Source organism: Aspergillus udagawae (assembly GCF_001078395.1).
Source record: "Aspergillus udagawae IFM 46973 DNA, scaffold_9, whole genome shotgun sequence".
Lineage (NCBI taxonomy): Eukaryota > Fungi > Ascomycota > Eurotiomycetes > Eurotiales > Aspergillaceae > Aspergillus > Aspergillus udagawae.
The window spans coordinates 58,626-76,173 of record NW_025091272.1 but is presented as its reverse complement, the minus strand read 5'-3'; the positions used below and the strand labels follow the sequence as shown (position 1 = coordinate 76,173).

Below are 17,548 nucleotides of genomic sequence, written 5' to 3'. Positions count from 1 at the left end.
CGTTTCCAGGAGGCTTTCAACTCGACGAATTCTCTTTTGTCATCACCACCATTTATGGTGGACGTTATATGCAATTTACATGAACAGAAAAGGGGGGTATGCAAGGAAGAGGCTTCGAGGCTGGTTCTCGAAGTCCCACGTTACATCGATCAAGCACGACTGTCTTCTACTCATCTGATCGTGTCGCAATCGCCCACCAGTTGTCTTTTTCATAGCCTGAATCCAGAACACGACCGCCTGCTCTCTCAATGTCGCGTTCCAGTTCTGTTGCCTCATAGAGGTGATAATATCGGTGGAAAGTCTTCGGCTCATCGTCAGGGCTACCATTGGCAGGCTTGGACTTCAAGACCCAGGGAACCATTACGTCCTGTTTGTCGCCTTTGTCCCAACCCCTGCGGCTGGTCTTTTGTTCCAAAGCCCAGACATACAGCAGGACTCTGCCTCCGGAAGATTTAATAGAGGCAGGTTTCAAAGTGCGGAGTATTTCGTGGATAGCCTGAATTCTTCTTTCAGGTGTGGACAGATGGTGTACAACAGCAATTGAGATGGCGAAATCGAATAATGAATCTGGATGTGGCAGATTCAGGATGTCCGCCACGATAGCTGAATGGGGCTGGTGTTTGACGGCGATCCGGGCGAGATTCTCGGAGCTGGCTGGCGTTAGCTATTGATCGTTGAATGCGCCAGAGGACGAGACATTGCGAAAGGAAGTGACAATGAATGAACAAATATATACACAAGATTTGGAACGAATATCGCCCAGAGCATTCTACAAACACATTCATGAAGTAGCAAGTAGCAGAACATCTGATAAAGACCTACCGATCCGAGGCGACTATAAAGACGTCCTTATTTACAGACAAGTACTTGCCATTGCCGCACCCCACATCAAGACCAATGGACCCTGGTGCCAACCCTTTGAGGAAGCGTTCCACAATCGGCCATGGCTATTAGACAGATAGGGAGCGCGTTCAGTATCAGTTTAGGAATGTACCGGTAACAAGTAGAGCATGCTACACACCTTGTAACGGGTCGAGGAGAAGTGTTCTGCTATCTGTTGATACACTTCATGTACATTTTTCTCTTCATAGGCCTCTCCATCGGGCAGATTTCTTGCAGAATTGGGCAATGATGACGATGCCATTTCAATTGGGTTCTGCTCTTGTTGCGACAGGTTCGAATTAAGAATCCTCACATGCAAAATCGGAAGGGAGCAGGATTTTCGTATCCTGTCTCGTTGCAGCAGGGGTACACACAGTTATAGTAAGAGAATATAGAGTATCATTAATTGAGGTGCATCTGCAGATTGTGCCGCCAAGACGCGCAGTTCTGGTAATTCAGATTTCAAACCAAGCGGTAATTTTCTGGCCCCCATCAAGTAAGGTAAGAATAAGGTTGTGTGCTGGCCTTGCTGCTGATGCGCCTTTCGGAGAATTTCTGAATCAGCAGCTGCTGTCAGACTGATGGTAGCTACGTACCTTATCTTTTTGCGTAGCGGACTAATAGTAGTAGTCTGTAGTGTTGCGTGCAAAGTCCTAGAATTAAATCCTTCCCACTTTCTTTGACCCCAGTGCCTTAAAGCAGATCAATCCATGCAACTGCATCCATGATATACAACTTTTCGAATAACCAGAGGCCGGAGATTTCATATTCCTGTCTCGGACAAGCTCAACTGTAGCTAGTTCATCGTAGATCAGGTAGATATGGACTTACTTCGTACATGGCGTATGGATTGGAAGGGCTTGGCTAGTAAAGTCATTCATTGAGCGAGGATGTATGAGAGTATGGCCCATGTCATCAGCCCCAACCTCAAGTGGTCAATACGTATACGGTTGATCGATTAATGTATCTAAGAGTTTCTCATTAAAATCTACGAGAGCTCGAGATAACTCAGTCTGGTCGTACAGTTCATCTGATAGTTCTGGGTCAATCCCGACGGTCACCATACACATTGTAGCCTGAGGCACACACTCACGCCTTAAGGTGGCCAAGAAATGGAACAATCGAGTTGGGCTCCACGTGCTTTCTGTGCACCATTTTGGAGTCGAAACACCAGACACAGCTCGATATGGTCGAAGTGCGAATTCTCTAATCCTGGTGAAATATATTAAACGTTTGTGAGTGACTTGAAATCCCATTGTCGGTCCCTGTCCTCGCCTTGTCCCTCAACGAAGACCTGGTACGTAGGGGATCAAGCCCTTGGTCGCTCTGAAGCCTATTGTTTGGTTCCTGTGTAGCGATACCTTTCATTATCTTGACATATCTCTGGCACTCTACGAGAATAACTCGCTCTTTGTCTCTTGCTCGAGCATCAGGAAGTTTTCTCCTTCCAAGTCTTTATGATTCTCATGGCTTTATATGTTCGCGTTGCCTGCAATTCGCCTGCCACCATGTGACAAATAGGCATATACCATGACTTCAATTTGGATTCCTTCATTGTAGAACGCTTATAGAACTCAGACATTGGCTGACCTCCATTCATAGCCGATCTGCACCAATCACATTAATGATGGCATTCCAGCCCTCGCCGACAGATGTCTCCGTCATCATCACCACGCCCAGTACGGCAACTGGTTCCGAACCGCGCTTCCTGACGGAGCGTCGTGTCACTCCGACATGGACTGTCCTGCAGCTGAAATCTAAGCTGGAGACGATGACTGGCATCCCCACGAGCAGCCAACGTCTACTACTGAAGGCACCCGGACGTGCTGATCAGTGGGTAGATGGAGATGACAGTATCATCGGCAACTGGGGTCTCATGAAGGGCTGTGAGATTGAGGTATGCGTCGTCTTTCCATCTACCTCTTTCCCAATCCAACAATTTCGTCCCATGTAAACGCTCGGACTTGGACGGTCCCGGTTATACATAGTTCATCTTGAATGGCCAGTCTGTCAGGTGCTGACGACCATAACTCAATGCTTCTTGACTTGTTTGTCTCACCTCCAGGTCGGGATCCCAGCCAGCTTCAGATGAACGCAACACCATGGGGTCGGCCTCAAGTGGCTGTCTAGATGCCTGTCAGCTGGTGACTAGCTATTTCCTCAGAGCAAGCAGCCGACCAGCACATTCTATTGATATTGGCTGAATGATCGCATCATTTCATAGGTTCACGATACGCGCCCTCAAGCCGCACGGCCTAATTTCAACGATTTGTCCTCTGTGGAGAAATATGTCCTCCCCTCAGCCACGTATGAGTCGCTTCCAAACTCGGTTCTAGCCTGGAAAAAGAACCAGAAACTCGGTAGATTCGACCCAAAAGCTCTGTCACCGAAGGAGTCGATGCAAAAGCAGGCAGAGAAAGATAGCGAGGATGTTCGCGTTCGGAGTAAGTCATGAAGAAATGGCGATACCCAGCCATAAAGAAGAATATTCAGATCATGTACTGATCGAGGAATGGCAGGCATCGCCGTCTCCCGACGTGCTATTATTCTTCCGTCATCGCCCCCACACGTTAGGCGAGGCACAATACGCTATGTTGGGCCAGTGCCTACGATACCTTTCACTGGTGTGGACGTCACATCCCAAGAAACTTCCAACTCTGGCCCCCAACCTATCTGGGTAGGAATCGAACTCGACGAGCCTACTGGAAAGAACGACGGTAGCGTAGGTGGCAGACGCTATTTTACTTGTCCCAACAATACGGGCGTCTTTGTGAAACCCGAGAAGGTGGAAGTGGGAGACTTTCCCCCATTGGATCTGTTTGATGACCTGGACGATGAAATGGAGGAAATATGAAAATGCTTTCCTTATCTCAGCCGAGCAAGTAGTCCAGCAGGAAGAGAATCACAGAAACAGAGACAGTGGGGATGGAAAAGCTAGCATCGATCTGGCACAATAAGTTTCTATTCAAGACAATATATCCAGTTATACCAAGCTCCCGCTCGCAATCATTGTGCTCATTCGCCGGCAAATAAGAGATGGACTGAGAAGGAAAGGGGGGAAGAATCTCGCAGAATAAACCCGAACACCGCCGTTCCAGTACCCCATGCTGGTGAATCGCTACACTGAAAAAGACCAAAACCACGAAATGAATACAAACACCCAATATGGAAGAAAGCTTCTGCAGCATTTCAACTGGAAAAAAAGGAGCAAGTAGGAAAGTGCACTGCGAACTTGCTCGCAGTCGGTCCCGTCCCACAGGAGGGACCGAAACCGTCGGGAAAGAAAAAGGATCATGAAGCTTTAGATCCACTTCCTGCCTTTTGCTTGCCTTTCGGCCTGCCTTTACCGGTACCGCTTGGGCGACCCCTTTGAGTTGTTGACTCGTCCTCAGTTGTGACAGCTGGCTTGGAAGCTGACCCGGGGCTGGACTGATCATTCTCCACCGGAACACAGCCTTGCGTAAAGAAGAGCCGAGCATCCTTCCCATGCGTGTTCGCAAAGCTGTAATAATTGCCTGCAACCCAGAAAAACGCTAATCAGCATGCGCAATGACAATTCAAAGGAGCTAGACACAAGGCGAGCGCGTCCTGAAGAGACTCCCTTACCTCTTGGCACCTGAAATACGCAGCCCTTTCCGGCGCTGAATTGCACGCCGGATATATCTACCTGGACCCGTCCGTGACACACGTAAAAGACCATATGCATCTTCTTCGAGTTCTTGGGTTTCTTAACACCACCTGGGGGCAGTTCGACGATCCCAGAGCCGATGAACGGGGAGCTCAACAGCTTAGCAAAGCGGAAGGTGGAGTCTTTGACATCTCTCGTCTCAATACCGGACGGAGCATAGGCAATATCTACAATTACCCTGGGTCAGCGTATTCAACAGCCAGGCGACCAGAGGAAAAGGCAAGCATTCAAAAGTACTTACCGAGGACCTCCTCTTCGATGGAACCGGCTTGGGTATCAGGATCCCATTTCCTAACATAACCATGCAAGACGCCGCCTTCTTTCTCCCACGGGTCGACGTAATCGTCGTCTTCATTGTCCGAATCATCGTCTCGGCTCTTCCGCGATTTGGATTTCTTGGATGACCGCCGTTTACTGACTTTCCTCTTCTCCGGTTCCAGTTCCTCTGTTCTGATGATCTCTTTGATAGTCGAAAGCGGATAGCGCTGGCCTTCGGCGGCCTCGCCGTCTCCATAAACGCACCTCTCATTTTTCCAGTAGGCAAGCGGTCTAACAGAAACTCGCCCCGATCGAGTGTGGGTTGCGCTGCCATCAGTGGGTATTTCCCGCTTCAGTATGTATAGGCTTCGACCCTTTAGGGGCCCCGTACGATTGACATAATTTTCCACAACTTTGTCTAATTCTGGATTTCCGGAGCTCTTCACCCCCCGTCCAGTCTGACTGGCAGTCTTCGATTTCTTGGAAGGTCGTTGTTCCACGATATCCTCATCATCACTGTTCCTTCTTTGCGATTTTGGGGGTCTCCCAGGGCGCTTTCGTTTCTGTACATTTCCTTGCTCGCTCGTCTCATTTTGCTGCGTGACTTCTTGGGCCCGAGTTTTCTCAGATTGTGCACGTTTCTTAGGCTTGGGGACGACTCTTGATCGCTCTGTTTTGCGCGAACCGGCAGCTGTGTACGAGGAAATCTCCACGCCGACACCATCAATGCGCTCAGACTCATCCTGTTGATCTTCCGCCAGAGTGTCGTCGCCAGCGTTGAAACTGTCGTCGTAAGTGTTTCGCATTTGCTCAAATGCATTCGCATTTTCGTCTCCGTTCATTTGACTATTAGCGTCACTGTCTGAGAAGTCAACTGTGACCGTGGTTTCTGCCGTCTTGTTGATTCCTTTATTATTCCGCAGGCCATTGACATGGTTTAGAGAGGGCGCGTTGATGGAACGGTTGGTAAGAGGGGATACGTCACGCCGTGTTTCCCCCTTAGCACTCCCCAGCCCCTTACCATCTGACGGACTGGAAGAGAGAATGTCACGTTGCGGGCTTGCAGAGGATCGCAAGCCGGGAGTCCGCCGCGGTGATCCACTCAAGCCGGATTTCAAGGGAGATCGCGCAACCGGGGGGGGGAGGAAGGATGCGCGCCCCCCGTTCGTTCCGTTCAAGAAGTCAGCGGGCCCAAGCCCATTGCCTGTGACCAGGCAGAAGATCAGTATGGTCGTGGACATATCAGAAGAAATGAATCACACACCTTCATCCATGGACATTCCATCTGATCCAATCGTAGTGTTGTTGCCATATGCTCCTTCAGGTGACTTTTCGGGAGACGAGAAAATCCCATCAATCTCCTCCATTCCATGCTCGTCGCGCTTGCCTTCTTTTAAGGTAACTCCCGTTCGTCTACATCCCGTGCCATGGTCAGGGTTCCCTTGCCGAAATGACGGAGGATTCCTAAGGAGACATGCCCCTGCATTACTTACCTCCCAGCTTTACCGACGTTAGAATAGTCATAGTCGCGAGTTTTCGCAGGCCCCCGAGGAGCCATCGTTTGCGGAGTTTAGGAGTAGTGGTGCGGGAAACAGTTTCACCGAATTATTGGAGCGATGTACGGGGCCAGCAGCGTCCGATGCCAGAATCTCTGTGCCGTGAAGCTTTGCGAGGAGGACGATGTATCTCATGTAGGGAACACCCTGTGCCTCGTGCACTAATAGGATGTTGAGAGAAGGGAATTCAATCGTCGGGCAAGAGTAAAGATGATGGTTGCTTGGGAGGGGAATTGCATTGGAATTCATGATGGGCGGCGAACAACGCGCGGAAGTGCCGCTAGTCCGGAACGGTTCTTGACGCGTCCAAAACTCCCAAAGTGCAGCCGCCAGGCCATACAACCATGTGAGTGTCTTCCAACATTTGCTGCTGAATTAATCTAAATCTGCCTCTTCTTGAGCTTCTTCTTTCTTCTAGACTTCGGACCTGCTGCGAGTATGGAAGAATCTGGCCTGAGTGTCGCCGATGCTCCGGCTGCATCTACCTCCGCGGGCTCTTTCATCCCTCCCAGTATAGATACCGCTCGACTGCTATCTGGAGAGTCCTACGCTTACTATTCATCATTTCCTCCCGCAAGTACAGAAGGGTCTTCGCAGGCCACTGGCGACCATCACACGACCACAGCGGATTCTTCCCCGCCATCCGCATCCCGGTCATCAAGTTATTTTGTACTGGGCGTCGACGAAGCGGGACGTGGTCCAGTTTTGGGTCCCATGGTATACAGTGCCTTTTATATTCCGCATACTCTCCATCACTCCCTCCTGGCTCGCGACTATAGCTTCAACGATAGTAAAGTTCTCACTCCCGGTGTGCGCGCTAACTTGATGCGCCTGCTCTGCACTGCTGGAAATCCTCTCCATGCCTCGTGTGGGTGGGCGACCAAAGTCTTATCTGCGCGGGATATCTCGGCAGGCATGATGCGGCCTGCATCTGGTGCGTATAATTTGAACGCACAGGCGATGGATGCCACGGTTGAAATAATACGCGGCATTGTGGAGGAGCGCAGAGTAGACATTAGAGAGGTCTACATTGACACAATCGGGAATCCAGCGACCTATCAACAGAAACTGGAGCGCATTTTCCCTACATTGAAGATTACAGTCGCGAAGAAAGCCGACTCTCTATACCCTTGCGTAAGCGCTGCGAGTGTGGTCGCCAAAGTCACGAGGGATGTGGCACTGGAGTTCTGCCATGAGGCCGTCTACGGACTTCAGCGATCTGAAGCGCCATCGCTGGGGGTGACCACAGACAGCTGGGGAAGCGGGTATCCTTCAGATTCCAAGTGCGTCAGCTGGCTCAGAAACCATATGGACCCCGTTTTTGGATGGGGCAACGAGTGCCGATTTAGCTGGGGAACTGCAAAAGAAATGCTTGAACTCAAGGGTGGAACTAGAGTCGATTGGCCGGTCGAAGAGGAGGGCACTGCACCGATCAAGGACTTTCTGCTTACCACCGCAAGAACTGCAAAGAGAACTGAGCAGGATGAGTTGCGGGAATGGTTTGGTCGCCGATCAATGGAGGTGCTTTGAAAAGGACCCGCCCATCCTTTTGGCTTCAGGAGGAAAGAATGGTGAATGTTATGATACCCCGGTTGAATCAGATTCTAAACATGTAAAGGCAATTCACAAAGAACAAAAAATCCAGTAGTGACCACAAATGTCCCATGGGTATCTCCTTGAAAAACTCCTTGTGAAGCACACATCACACATCAACTGAGACTTTCCAAAACGCCGAATCATCATCGCGATTCAGGTGAACAAGAAGATTACACTAGCAGCCATTCATCTTGTAAATCATGGACCTGCATGGCCTTTAAGACACAATCGGAAACCGATCTGAGGAAGGGCAAGAACGGAGTAAAAGACAGGAATACGTAATGAAAGAGTGAGACTTCACAGCGTTGCAGTAGAGAAATAGAAGTTCTCCCATAAGTATTCATAGTCTTCGATGACGCTCCCCACCAGATCAAGTAGTGGTTTACCTTTCATCTTGCCCGTCAACCCCTTTAGCCAAGACCTAATCAGAGTCAGCTCGTCGTTCCCTTCAGCTCAAGTCAAAGGCTAGGGATTGCATACTTGGTAATGTTCTCATAGAATGCACCGCGCATGAGCCACCAGCCCATGGCCCAGCCTCGCTTTCTCAGTTCCTCGCGTTCAAGCCCTGTGAGGCCCCGAAGGCCTCCTGCCACCCGCTCGCGGAAATCAGACTTGGCAAGTTGACGACAACCATACTCCATAGCAAAGCCAATCAACCAGGGCCTCCAGCTTCTCTTGTCGCGCCGCCATCTTTGCAGCGCTAGTGCATAGATGACCGGCCGCAGGATGTATAGCACTTCTGCTAACTGGCCCTGACCACTGACACGGTGCAAAAGAGCCTTCGGCGGCTTGATGTCGTCGGCTGTTAAGACTTTGGATATGAGGAAGTTGGAAATGTCGTTGGCATCAGGAAGAGAAGGAAGCGATAATCCAGTACGCGGCATAGTCCAGCTCAAGTCCGCGGACCGCTCACTGACGGGTGTCTGCATCCCATTCCAATCACTCTCTTCTTCCTCCGTAGACCTAGGATCTACCTCGCGCTCAGGTAACGGTGGGCTGACCAGCGGCCTAGAATTTGTGAGGCGCAGCAGAAGCAGGCGACATGTCGCTTTGATGATTTCGATGAGAACAACAACGCGCCAGCGTACTTTTTCACCTCGACGCCGCGCGATCATCTCCCAGAGTAATTCGGTGTATCGTACCATCTGAAGCGTAAGAGCCACCTGATGATAAAGAGCCGAATGAGATATCCAATATTTTGTATACCGAGAATGAGGCGTTGGTGCTGGCCGCGGAATTGTTGAAGGAAGTCTCGCAACGACCCGGGAGACGAGGCTATCATGATAGAGCGAAAGGAGCTGAACACCAGAATGGACTGCTCAAAGAGGACAGACTTGTGAGTATATGGATATCTGCTAAGATGTTTCGATTGTATACAGACCACATTCTGATGATATCTCGGAGTCTCGATACCGCCCTAGAGCAGATTAGCTTCCATCCGCAGTCGATGAGAAGGCGCTCGGGGGCGCTTCCGCGCAGTCCTCACCAGGAATAATATATGTGAGAGATCTCAATGCAGACTCGACTTGACCCACAGAGCTAGCATTCTTCGTCACAAAGTCTTCATACAGCGTAAGCCATTTCGACGGCTGCAACAATGTTGCAGATACCAGACTACGACTCTTCCAGTCTGAATCCATCGATGATGAAAAAAGCTCCGGAAACGCCGAGCAAGCTACAAGAATATCACGTTTTGCGGAAACAATTGAAGGTTTCGAGGCTGCGAAAAGCGAGTCATTGGGCTGACATCGGTCGCCTCGCTGGATGGTTGTAGGAGTCGAGTCTGGGGTACGGAGTACCCCGGCACGTGTCCGACAAGATGATGCCGAGGTCAATCTTCCATGAGGGCTACGCCGCACTGGTATTATTATTATTACCATTACATTTACATTCATATTACATTAGTGACTAACACATACTCGTTCAAAGGTAGAGGGAACTGAGCAGTAGTACCAGTAACACCGCTCGTGAATTTGCCAGTCACAGCAACATCGTCAGAGTTGGATTGTCATATTGTGCCGAGTCAATCAGCTATTGCAGGATTGCGATTGTTGAAGCGGTTTGCTTACTTGGCTATACCATTATATTCCAATACTTTCTGTTATTAACGTTTCAAGGTCATTCGTCAGCGAATTTCCACATTCCGCCACGCATTGCTTCTCGATACCGCTCCTTCACTTTTTCCCTCTCAAGGTTGTTTGCTTCTTCGCGATCATGTTCCAGCTCTTGTGTGTTAGGCATGTCCGTTCGCCAAAATCCTGGAGGCGTGCTGGGACGCTGATGGTCATGCCTATGCTTACTGTAGAGGTTGGCCATGCGCCTCGCTCTGGCCTCATGGAGGAGGCTCTGACGTTCTTCAGCGCTCAGCTGGTCGAGTAGATGTTTCTCTTCACCGAGGTAGTGCTCCAACATTTTCTGCTCCTCTTCTCCGTCGTTTGAGCCGTCCGTAGTAGTTGGCGGACCAGCAAGACGCGCCATAGCACGGAATTTCTCTCGGCAGCAACCCGGACGCGTGCAGCCACTTATACACTTGCGTTCATCCTTTCTGCGGACAACTGTGTCATACGCGAAGTCCAGCCCTTGATTAACATTCGGGTTGATCTTAAAATGTCTAAGACCGAGTCGGTGGAGCGGTCGAGCTCGAAAAGGTTCGTCTTCCGAGTGTATAGCCATCGTATCAGGAACTCTGAACGAATGTGACCGCGAACCTTCCTGCGGAGAGACTTCTGAGTTTTCCCGGTCCCCGACAGATCTGGAAGGCCTACCAATGGCGGATTCGGTTGGCTCACTGGATTTTGAGGCTTCCTTGACAGCCCCCGAGGCTTGTATGAATGGGTCACGGGAAATGTCCCGTTGGTCAGGCCCGACGTCAGCAATAGTTCCATTCTTCTTCCATATGTGCAATGGATGCCGGGGTCGCAAAGGCCGTTCCAGGAGATCGTCCAGCCGCCGGTGTATCAGTACGTTGTCCATGCTCGTGCTTGCCTGTGTCAACTGGACACGGGATGCCTGCTTCACTTGACCTCTCCTTGGAACGAGCCTCAAACTTTCATCACCATCTTCTGCTACCGAATCTAAGGCGTGTCTGCTACGTCTCTCTGACTTGTTCGGTGGCTTTTGCTCCGACCATATTCGAGGGCCATTTGCGCTTGGCAAATTAGTGTCCACAGGTTGAAGTACTGTAAGCCGCTTTGGAGCCAGCTGGTTCGCCTCCATCTGATGGCGAGTCAACCGTAGAGCCGTTGGATTGCGGGGCAAAGGAGACATGGTAGTGTCTGATGGAAGCTCATGGGACTGGCCGTCCAGATGAGATAATTTTCTTTTCCTCGGCGTTTCGACGGCGCTGCCAACCTCGTCCAGGTCCTGAGTTCCAGCTAGGCCGTTATGTTCAAGGTGAATTCGTATGGGGCTAGAGGACATGCTCTCGCTCTTTATCAGAACGGGTTGCGCCAACTGGTCGTTCGCCCGAGTGTCGCGAAGGCCGGGCCTAGTCGAAGCATGGTCTGTAACTGAATCACGCTTTCTTTTCAATGCCCCAGCTTTCGATTCTGTCGAAAGTTCGGGGAGTCCAGGAGTTGAAGCGGCTTCGTCGCTGTCTATTGAACTTTCCGACTGTGTTGACGCTGGCTCCATGGCAGTAGCAGGCGGCAATCCACCATTGCCTTGTGCATTGTGTTTAGATGCAGTCAAGTCGGACGTTGGAGTTAACTGTATCTGTGCAGAAGCACCTCCAACCTTCGCAGGCAAATCAGTTGGACACAGGGGCGACTTTTTTGAGGGGGTATGTGTCATATCATCTCTAGTATTTTCTGGGACTCGTTTGAATTTGACTGCACGGCCATCAAGTACAAGGGTGAATTGTTCTTTGTTAAGATGAGCACCCCAGTACTGTAACTTTCTTTTATGTCGTTTAATTTTTGCCTTGAGATCTTTGGACGCATCAAACAGCGTCTGGAAATCCTTATAAAGCGCCAGATATTGATCCCAGACGGCCTTCATCCTGTCCGCTGTGAAGCGTCCATCTTCCTGCTCGCCAGTCTCAAATACCCACAGGAGGTGTTCTGGTGAATAGACATCCTTCAACCGGGCCAGGTTTTCCAGTCCCTCAATGTCCTCCAGGCCCACATCGTTTAGACGAATTTCCTCTCTTAGGAGGGAAATCTCGCGGTTGAGCTTCAGAACCTCTGCAGAAACATTGTTTCTGTCTCTACCTGCTAGCTTCTCGTCTAGCTCATTGACGTACTCGTTGCGCCGCGTGAGTTCCGTATGTAAGGATTTATAGGCTTCGTCAAAAAGTCTATCAAAATTTTGAGAGACAGAGGTATGTAGCTGTTTTAAAACTTCCATGAGGGTCGGTCGCAAGTTGCAGTTAAGTTGCCCATCACGTCCATGAGACTCCCAAGGTACTATGTAATTATCGCTTGAATCGCGAATGACGCGTTGCGATACTCTGTGTGGAGTACTATTCCCGTAATAGTCAGCCTCGGCACCTTAAGGTACGGAGCTTGTTAAGTTACTTACCATGTAAGCAAACATGTAAGGTATCGTTATAAAACCGTATTGTTTCATACCATATCGCAGCTGGAATCCTTAGATAAGCGGGCAGTTGTTCCTTTGACGTATCAAAAGCTCATCATGGTTCTCAAAAGCTGCCTCACCACTCTCAATTTCATCAAAATGATGACGAGCCTCTTTGGACGTGGTTGCTTCCATCCGGTATCACTTGTGCCTCTTGAGGACTAGCACACATAATGTCCAAGAGATATCTTGACAATTCCAATACGGATCACCGGCAGCCCAAGCGACCCCGCATAATTCAGGTAGATAGTCAAGATCGCCTGTCTCTACTGAGCGACGAACTACTGCTCCAGATCTTCTCCTTTCTACCCATACCATCGTTACTAATATGTCAAAGGTTTGTTCTTGTCTCTATATTCTCTTAATCGGCCCTTTTTATAATGTTCCGGGCTGGCTGACGCTCTTTTCTAGGGTATCTCGTCGTTTCCATGCACTTGCTGGGGATTCGGAGCTTTGGAAAAGGCAATATTACTCGCGATGGGTTCGACCTCGAGCACGCCGAGTGGCAAACATTCGATATGCTACCCTTTCCGCGTCAAGGGCAACGTACTCGCCACATGTTTCAACTTGGCTGGGCCATGCTCATTTAGCTGAGGAGGGCAAGGTGACGAATTGGAAAGGACAGTATCGCCTTAGGCATAATTGGTCCAAGGGAATCTGTCAAGTAACTGAAGTCGAACTTCCACAACCCGCGCACTCCCCAATGCTGGTCAAGTTTTGCGCGGGCTTTGTCTTCACAGCAGACTCCGAGCATGGGCTGAGGTGTTGGCGGGCTAGCAACCAAATATCATGCTCTGCTAGACTTCCTCTTGTGGAGTCCGAATCAAAAACCTCAGCATTCCCTACAGCATTAGCGGTGAGCCGCTGCTCAAGGCAGAATCTTATCAAAGTAACAGTGGGATTGGCAGACGGCCGCTTCGGCGTCTACGACATGGATACTCAGTCGTTGTGTCTAAGTTTACGCTCTTTCCATTCCGCTTTTGCCGATGGAGCAATCACCGCGATGGCCACATCGAATTCTTACCTATTAATGGTCTCAGAGCACAAGGTTTTATCACTGTATGAGATGTTTCTAGCGGAACCCAAGCCCCCAACTAGATCCAACGTCGCGAATACAAGCAAACAATCCTCAGGGGAAGGTGTGAAACTACTCGCATCTCTCAAGGCAGACAGTATTCTATCCCCGATGTCCTTGTCAGTCCGATTGGCGCATTCGGAAATCATTGCATCTATTGTTTACAGCTTTTTTCATATTGGCTGTGGCTGGTCATTGGGGATTCAAGAACTGCATTTTGGCAAGAATGGCGAGCAGATCGGTTCTCGACTTGCAACTACCGTTAACGCTCAGTATGGAGCAATGCCACTGCATCCTCTCACTCTTTCGAGGAGGGGATATTCTTCGCCTTTTGAATCCGGACCATCAAGAGGCGAGTCTCACGAGGAACTGACAGAGCCGTCCATATTACACCAAGAACCGCCAACCTCCATTTCCTATTCCCACCCGTATCTCTTGACTTCGCATGCAGACAATACATTGACAGTGTATCTTGTCGTTTCCACTGGTGCAAAACTTTTCGTCAAGGGAGGTCAGAGGCTCTGGGGTCATACATCATCAGTAGCTGCAGTGCAAGTGAGCGACCGTGGGAAGGCGATTTCTGTGAGCTCTCGTGGCGACGAAATTAGAGTGTGGGAACTTGAGAGTCTGATTCCCTCACTTGGGTCTTCAAAGGCAGCAAGGGAGGAGAACAGCATCCAGATCAATCCTGAGAACAAGCCATGCAAAATTCATGAGTGCGGGCCCCTCCTGGCAGGTTTTCTTGCCTGCCAGCTTTGCGGGCCACAGTTGGCCTCTGGGCAGATGTCTCGTGAATACACTCAGATGGGAGATTGTGTTGGGTTTGATGATGAGCGTCTGCTTCTTTCCAGTCGAAAGGAAACTGGGACACACTTGATAGAAATGTATGATTTCACATGAATTGGTTGAGCAATGTTAAATCATCAGCCAAGTCAGGCACCCTTGGTAAACAATGGAACTCCCTAATGACAGCACCGGGATTTTATTCGAAAATGGCCTTAGCTTTCAGAAAGGGCTTCTTATCAATACAAGTTTCTTGAAACACTCTTATGACATTGTAGGTGGAGAGTAGCGCAGAGCTGGTGTGCTGTTATTGCGGATCATTCAATAGGTTGAGGACCTTGTAGGCAACATTAAAGGCAAATGTTATATTCCACAGAGGTCCTTATTTTGTAAAAAAGAAAAATCACACAGCTACCGTGCTCAATCTCTCTCATCTCATTTTTCCATTCTCAATCTGTATACACAGATGACACTGTGTATACATCAATCGCTCGCCTCATCTCCTCGCTCCTTGTTAGGGCCAGCTTCGAGGACTGCACATACCGATCTTTCGACTCTTGGTTCTTACAATAATGAAGACTGCTAGCGCGATTATTTGTTTGCTGATTCGAAGAACTCTCTGGATATACAAAATGCATCATGATGAGTATTCAGTCCAAGCATAACGATCAGTCACGTTGCTACTCATTCAGAACCAGGAATTGCTCCAGACCTCTTCGAGGAGGCGTTGTCCACGCGCCTTACCGTGCCAAACAAGATACCCACGGTTCATTCTTGTCACATGGTCGCTCGAGAATTATTGGAATACCCTCCTTCTGATTCTTAACGAAGACCCTGTCTTTTGGATCTGAGAGGAGCCATCGTGCAATGTGGGGTCTTCAAGCGAAGCTGACTCCCAGTTAAAAGTCTAGCCAGGAACCAAGGACGGGAAGCACTCTTTTCCACCCCGCAGCAGCTAGCATATCTCTTTTGCTACCACCATTCTTATTATTATAATAATAATTTTTTCAAAAAAAAAAAATTTCCCCTGCGAAACACAATCAATCAATCTCTGATTGCCCTCTCTCTCTCTTTTTTGAAGAAAAAAAGGAAGTCAATACAACAAACTCACTCTTCTTATCTTCGCCCACATATCATCAAAAATGGAATATCAAGCTGGAGGTCGTGGATGCTTCAACTGTGAGTCTTTGCAAATTTAACAAGAAAATCTCTGCGATCGTCAATTTGTGCGTACTGCGCTCTCACCCAACTCTATCTCATTGTCTATGCTTCCCTATCATTGTGCTGTTCGCATCAATCGCTTTTATTTTTCCAAAGAAGTCGCTGGTCGTACCAGCCTCTACTGATACATTTATTGTCTCCTCACCCGTGTTCTTTCCTTGAGTTTTGCTATAGTGCGCAATCTTAGAATCTTGGGCATTTGTTCTAAAAAATGGACCTTGAGAAGTATGATAGACTAACGATCGTACTTCATAGGTGGCGATGCCTCGCATCAGGTAAGAATTCACCCAGTTCACCAACAACATGGGTGTTGCATTTTCAGCCCTTTCAGCAACTATACAGAAGAAGAGAGACTCATCCTGTTAGGCTCGCGATTGTCCTAAGAAGGGAACTCCTACTTGGTACGCGCCTCCTCCCCCGTCATAAACAGACAATGTCTAATACTTCTTTTGCCAGCTATAACTGTGGTGGTATGTCATCACTCCTGCATGAACGTTTCAACCTTTTTTCTTTGGGCAAAGACATTTCTAATGACATCGAGCAACAATAGGCCAGGGCCATGTCAGTAAGTTGATCTTCATATGCCATCTAGACTGATGGATAATTGGTTGACCGATGACATTCCCTTCCTTTAGGCCGCGAGTGTACAGTAGCCCCCAAGGAGAAGTCGTGCTACCGCTGCGGTGTTGCTGGACATATTTCTCGCGAGTGTCCCCAGGCTGGTTCGGGCGATAACTACAATGGTGCTGCCAGCGGCGGCCAAGAATGCTACAAATGCGGTCAAGTCGGTCATATCGCACGCAATTGCTCTCAGGGCGGCAACTATGGAGGCGGTTTCGGCGGTCACGGAGGATACGGCGGTCGCCAGCAAACTTGCTACTCGTGTGGTGGCTTTGGCCACATGGCCCGCGATTGCACTCATGGTCAGAAGTGCTACAACTGTGAGTTTCCTGTCAATCTTCTCCTTGCACTTGTTGAGTAACAATGATCATAGGTGGAGATGTCGGACATGTATCCCGCGACTGCCCCACTGAAGCCAAGGGTGAAAGAGTTTGCTACAAGTGCAAGCAACCTGGACACGTCCAGGCCGCTTGCCCTAACAACTAGTTGACACATATCTCGGGTCATCTGTCTTCAATATCGCGTTAGTACACACAGAATCATTGATCGGAGATATCATCCTGGCCTGTCCGAGAATCTCGGGTGGTGCGAAGTCTCCCTCTATGGTGAGGTTGCGACCTCGCTCACCAATATGGTTGCCGGCTTCTCCGTCTTTCCTGGCCTTCGGCCGGCATTATGTCGAGTTGATGTTCACCCTGCGCCGAATCGCTCTATCGGTTTTTTTATCCCTCAGTTACAGGCAGGGAGAGGTCTCCTAAGAAATTAACAAGGGCTAAGGTTGCAGGTGGACAAAGTGTGATGGACTCATTGGTGTGATGCAGAAGATCAAGAAAATACCCATAGCTTTGTAGCTTTTAAAAGCAATCTTACTTTCACGATTTAAAATCTTTAAAAAAAAAGTCTCCTCTATCTGACCCGTCCGTCCACATGACCAGTATGATCCACGACTGACCTTTCTAATTAAATTCAAATAGAGTCGGAGTAGGTGCTGATTGGGCTGTGTATTGGAAGTCATTTAAATAGTGTATGCTTTCAAAGGGCTTAAGACGGTGGTGCCCAGTGGTGACAATGACCAGCTATATGGTGCAGTCAAAACTGATCTCAGTTATGGTCTTCAAGATGGGTTGTGATTCCTGTCCCAGCAAGTGGTTTCGTGAATACAAAAGAGGCAACATGCATGTACCCGAATGATGCAACAGGGTCGTGAACATGTCCATGATCAAGCATATCTTATGGTGTGCAGTAGAAAACCTCCCGACTACTATCTAATGCGGATGCCAGCAGTGCTTG

At 49.2% G+C, this 17,548-nt stretch overlaps 8 protein-coding genes across 8 annotated transcripts; 4 read left to right on the top strand and 4 right to left on the bottom strand.

Annotated features, from left to right (window-relative positions):
- Window positions 1-166: 166 nt before the first annotated feature.
- Window positions 167-1,144, bottom strand: Aud_010262 (tRNA (carboxymethyluridine(34)-5-O)-methyltransferase; the record flags this gene model as incomplete). The annotated part of the gene is made up of 3 exons (XM_043295105.1): window positions 167-650; window positions 823-947; window positions 1,022-1,144. The coding sequence occupies 3 exons, from the start codon at window positions 1,142-1,144 to the stop codon at window positions 167-169; spliced, it is 732 nt and encodes a 243-aa protein (XP_043151040.1).
- Window positions 1,145-2,506: 1,362 nt separating this feature from the next.
- On the top strand, window positions 2,507-3,736 carry Aud_010261 (tubulin-folding cofactor B; the record flags this gene model as incomplete). The annotated part of the gene is made up of 3 exons (XM_043295104.1): window positions 2,507-2,779; window positions 3,107-3,326; window positions 3,402-3,736. The coding sequence occupies 3 exons, from the start codon at window positions 2,507-2,509 to the stop codon at window positions 3,734-3,736; spliced, it is 828 nt and encodes a 275-aa protein (XP_043151039.1).
- Window positions 3,737-4,173: 437 nt separating this feature from the next.
- Window positions 4,174-6,386, bottom strand: Aud_010260 (Cupin domain protein; the record flags this gene model as incomplete). Its single annotated transcript, XM_043295103.1, has 5 exons — window positions 4,174-4,397; window positions 4,489-4,737; window positions 4,812-6,032; window positions 6,093-6,241; window positions 6,322-6,386. 5 exons carry the CDS (start codon window positions 6,384-6,386, stop codon window positions 4,174-4,176), a joined length of 1,908 nt encoding a protein of 635 aa, XP_043151038.1.
- A 436-nt stretch (window positions 6,387-6,822) lies between these two features.
- Window positions 6,823-7,914, top strand: Aud_010259 (ribonuclease H2 catalytic subunit RNH201; the record flags this gene model as incomplete). Its single annotated transcript, XM_043295102.1, has 1 exon — window positions 6,823-7,914. The coding sequence occupies one exon, from the start codon at window positions 6,823-6,825 to the stop codon at window positions 7,912-7,914; it is 1,092 nt and encodes a 363-aa protein (XP_043151037.1).
- Window positions 7,915-8,277: 363 nt separating this feature from the next.
- Window positions 8,278-9,620, bottom strand: Aud_010258 (peroxisomal membrane protein PEX16; the record flags this gene model as incomplete). The annotated part of the gene is made up of 4 exons (XM_043295101.1): window positions 8,278-8,401; window positions 8,461-9,298; window positions 9,365-9,397; window positions 9,467-9,620. The coding sequence occupies 4 exons, from the start codon at window positions 9,618-9,620 to the stop codon at window positions 8,278-8,280; spliced, it is 1,149 nt and encodes a 382-aa protein (XP_043151036.1).
- Window positions 9,621-10,098: 478 nt separating this feature from the next.
- On the bottom strand, window positions 10,099-12,327 carry Aud_010257 (SAE2 C-terminal domain-containing protein; the record flags this gene model as incomplete). Its single annotated transcript, XM_043295100.1, has 1 exon — window positions 10,099-12,327. The coding sequence occupies one exon, from the start codon at window positions 12,325-12,327 to the stop codon at window positions 10,099-10,101; it is 2,229 nt and encodes a 742-aa protein (XP_043151035.1).
- Window positions 12,328-12,731: 404 nt separating this feature from the next.
- Window positions 12,732-14,533, top strand: Aud_010256 (WD domain protein; the record flags this gene model as incomplete). Its single annotated transcript, XM_043295099.1, has 2 exons — window positions 12,732-12,895; window positions 12,970-14,533. 2 exons carry the CDS (start codon window positions 12,732-12,734, stop codon window positions 14,531-14,533), a joined length of 1,728 nt encoding a protein of 575 aa, XP_043151034.1.
- Window positions 14,534-16,196: 1,663 nt separating this feature from the next.
- Aud_010255 (uncharacterized protein) lies at window positions 16,197-16,748 on the top strand (the record flags this gene model as incomplete). The annotated part of the gene is made up of 3 exons (XM_043295098.1): window positions 16,197-16,202; window positions 16,291-16,578; window positions 16,632-16,748. 3 exons carry the CDS (start codon window positions 16,197-16,199, stop codon window positions 16,746-16,748), a joined length of 411 nt encoding a protein of 136 aa, XP_043151033.1.
- Between the last annotated feature and the right edge of the window lie 800 nt (window positions 16,749-17,548).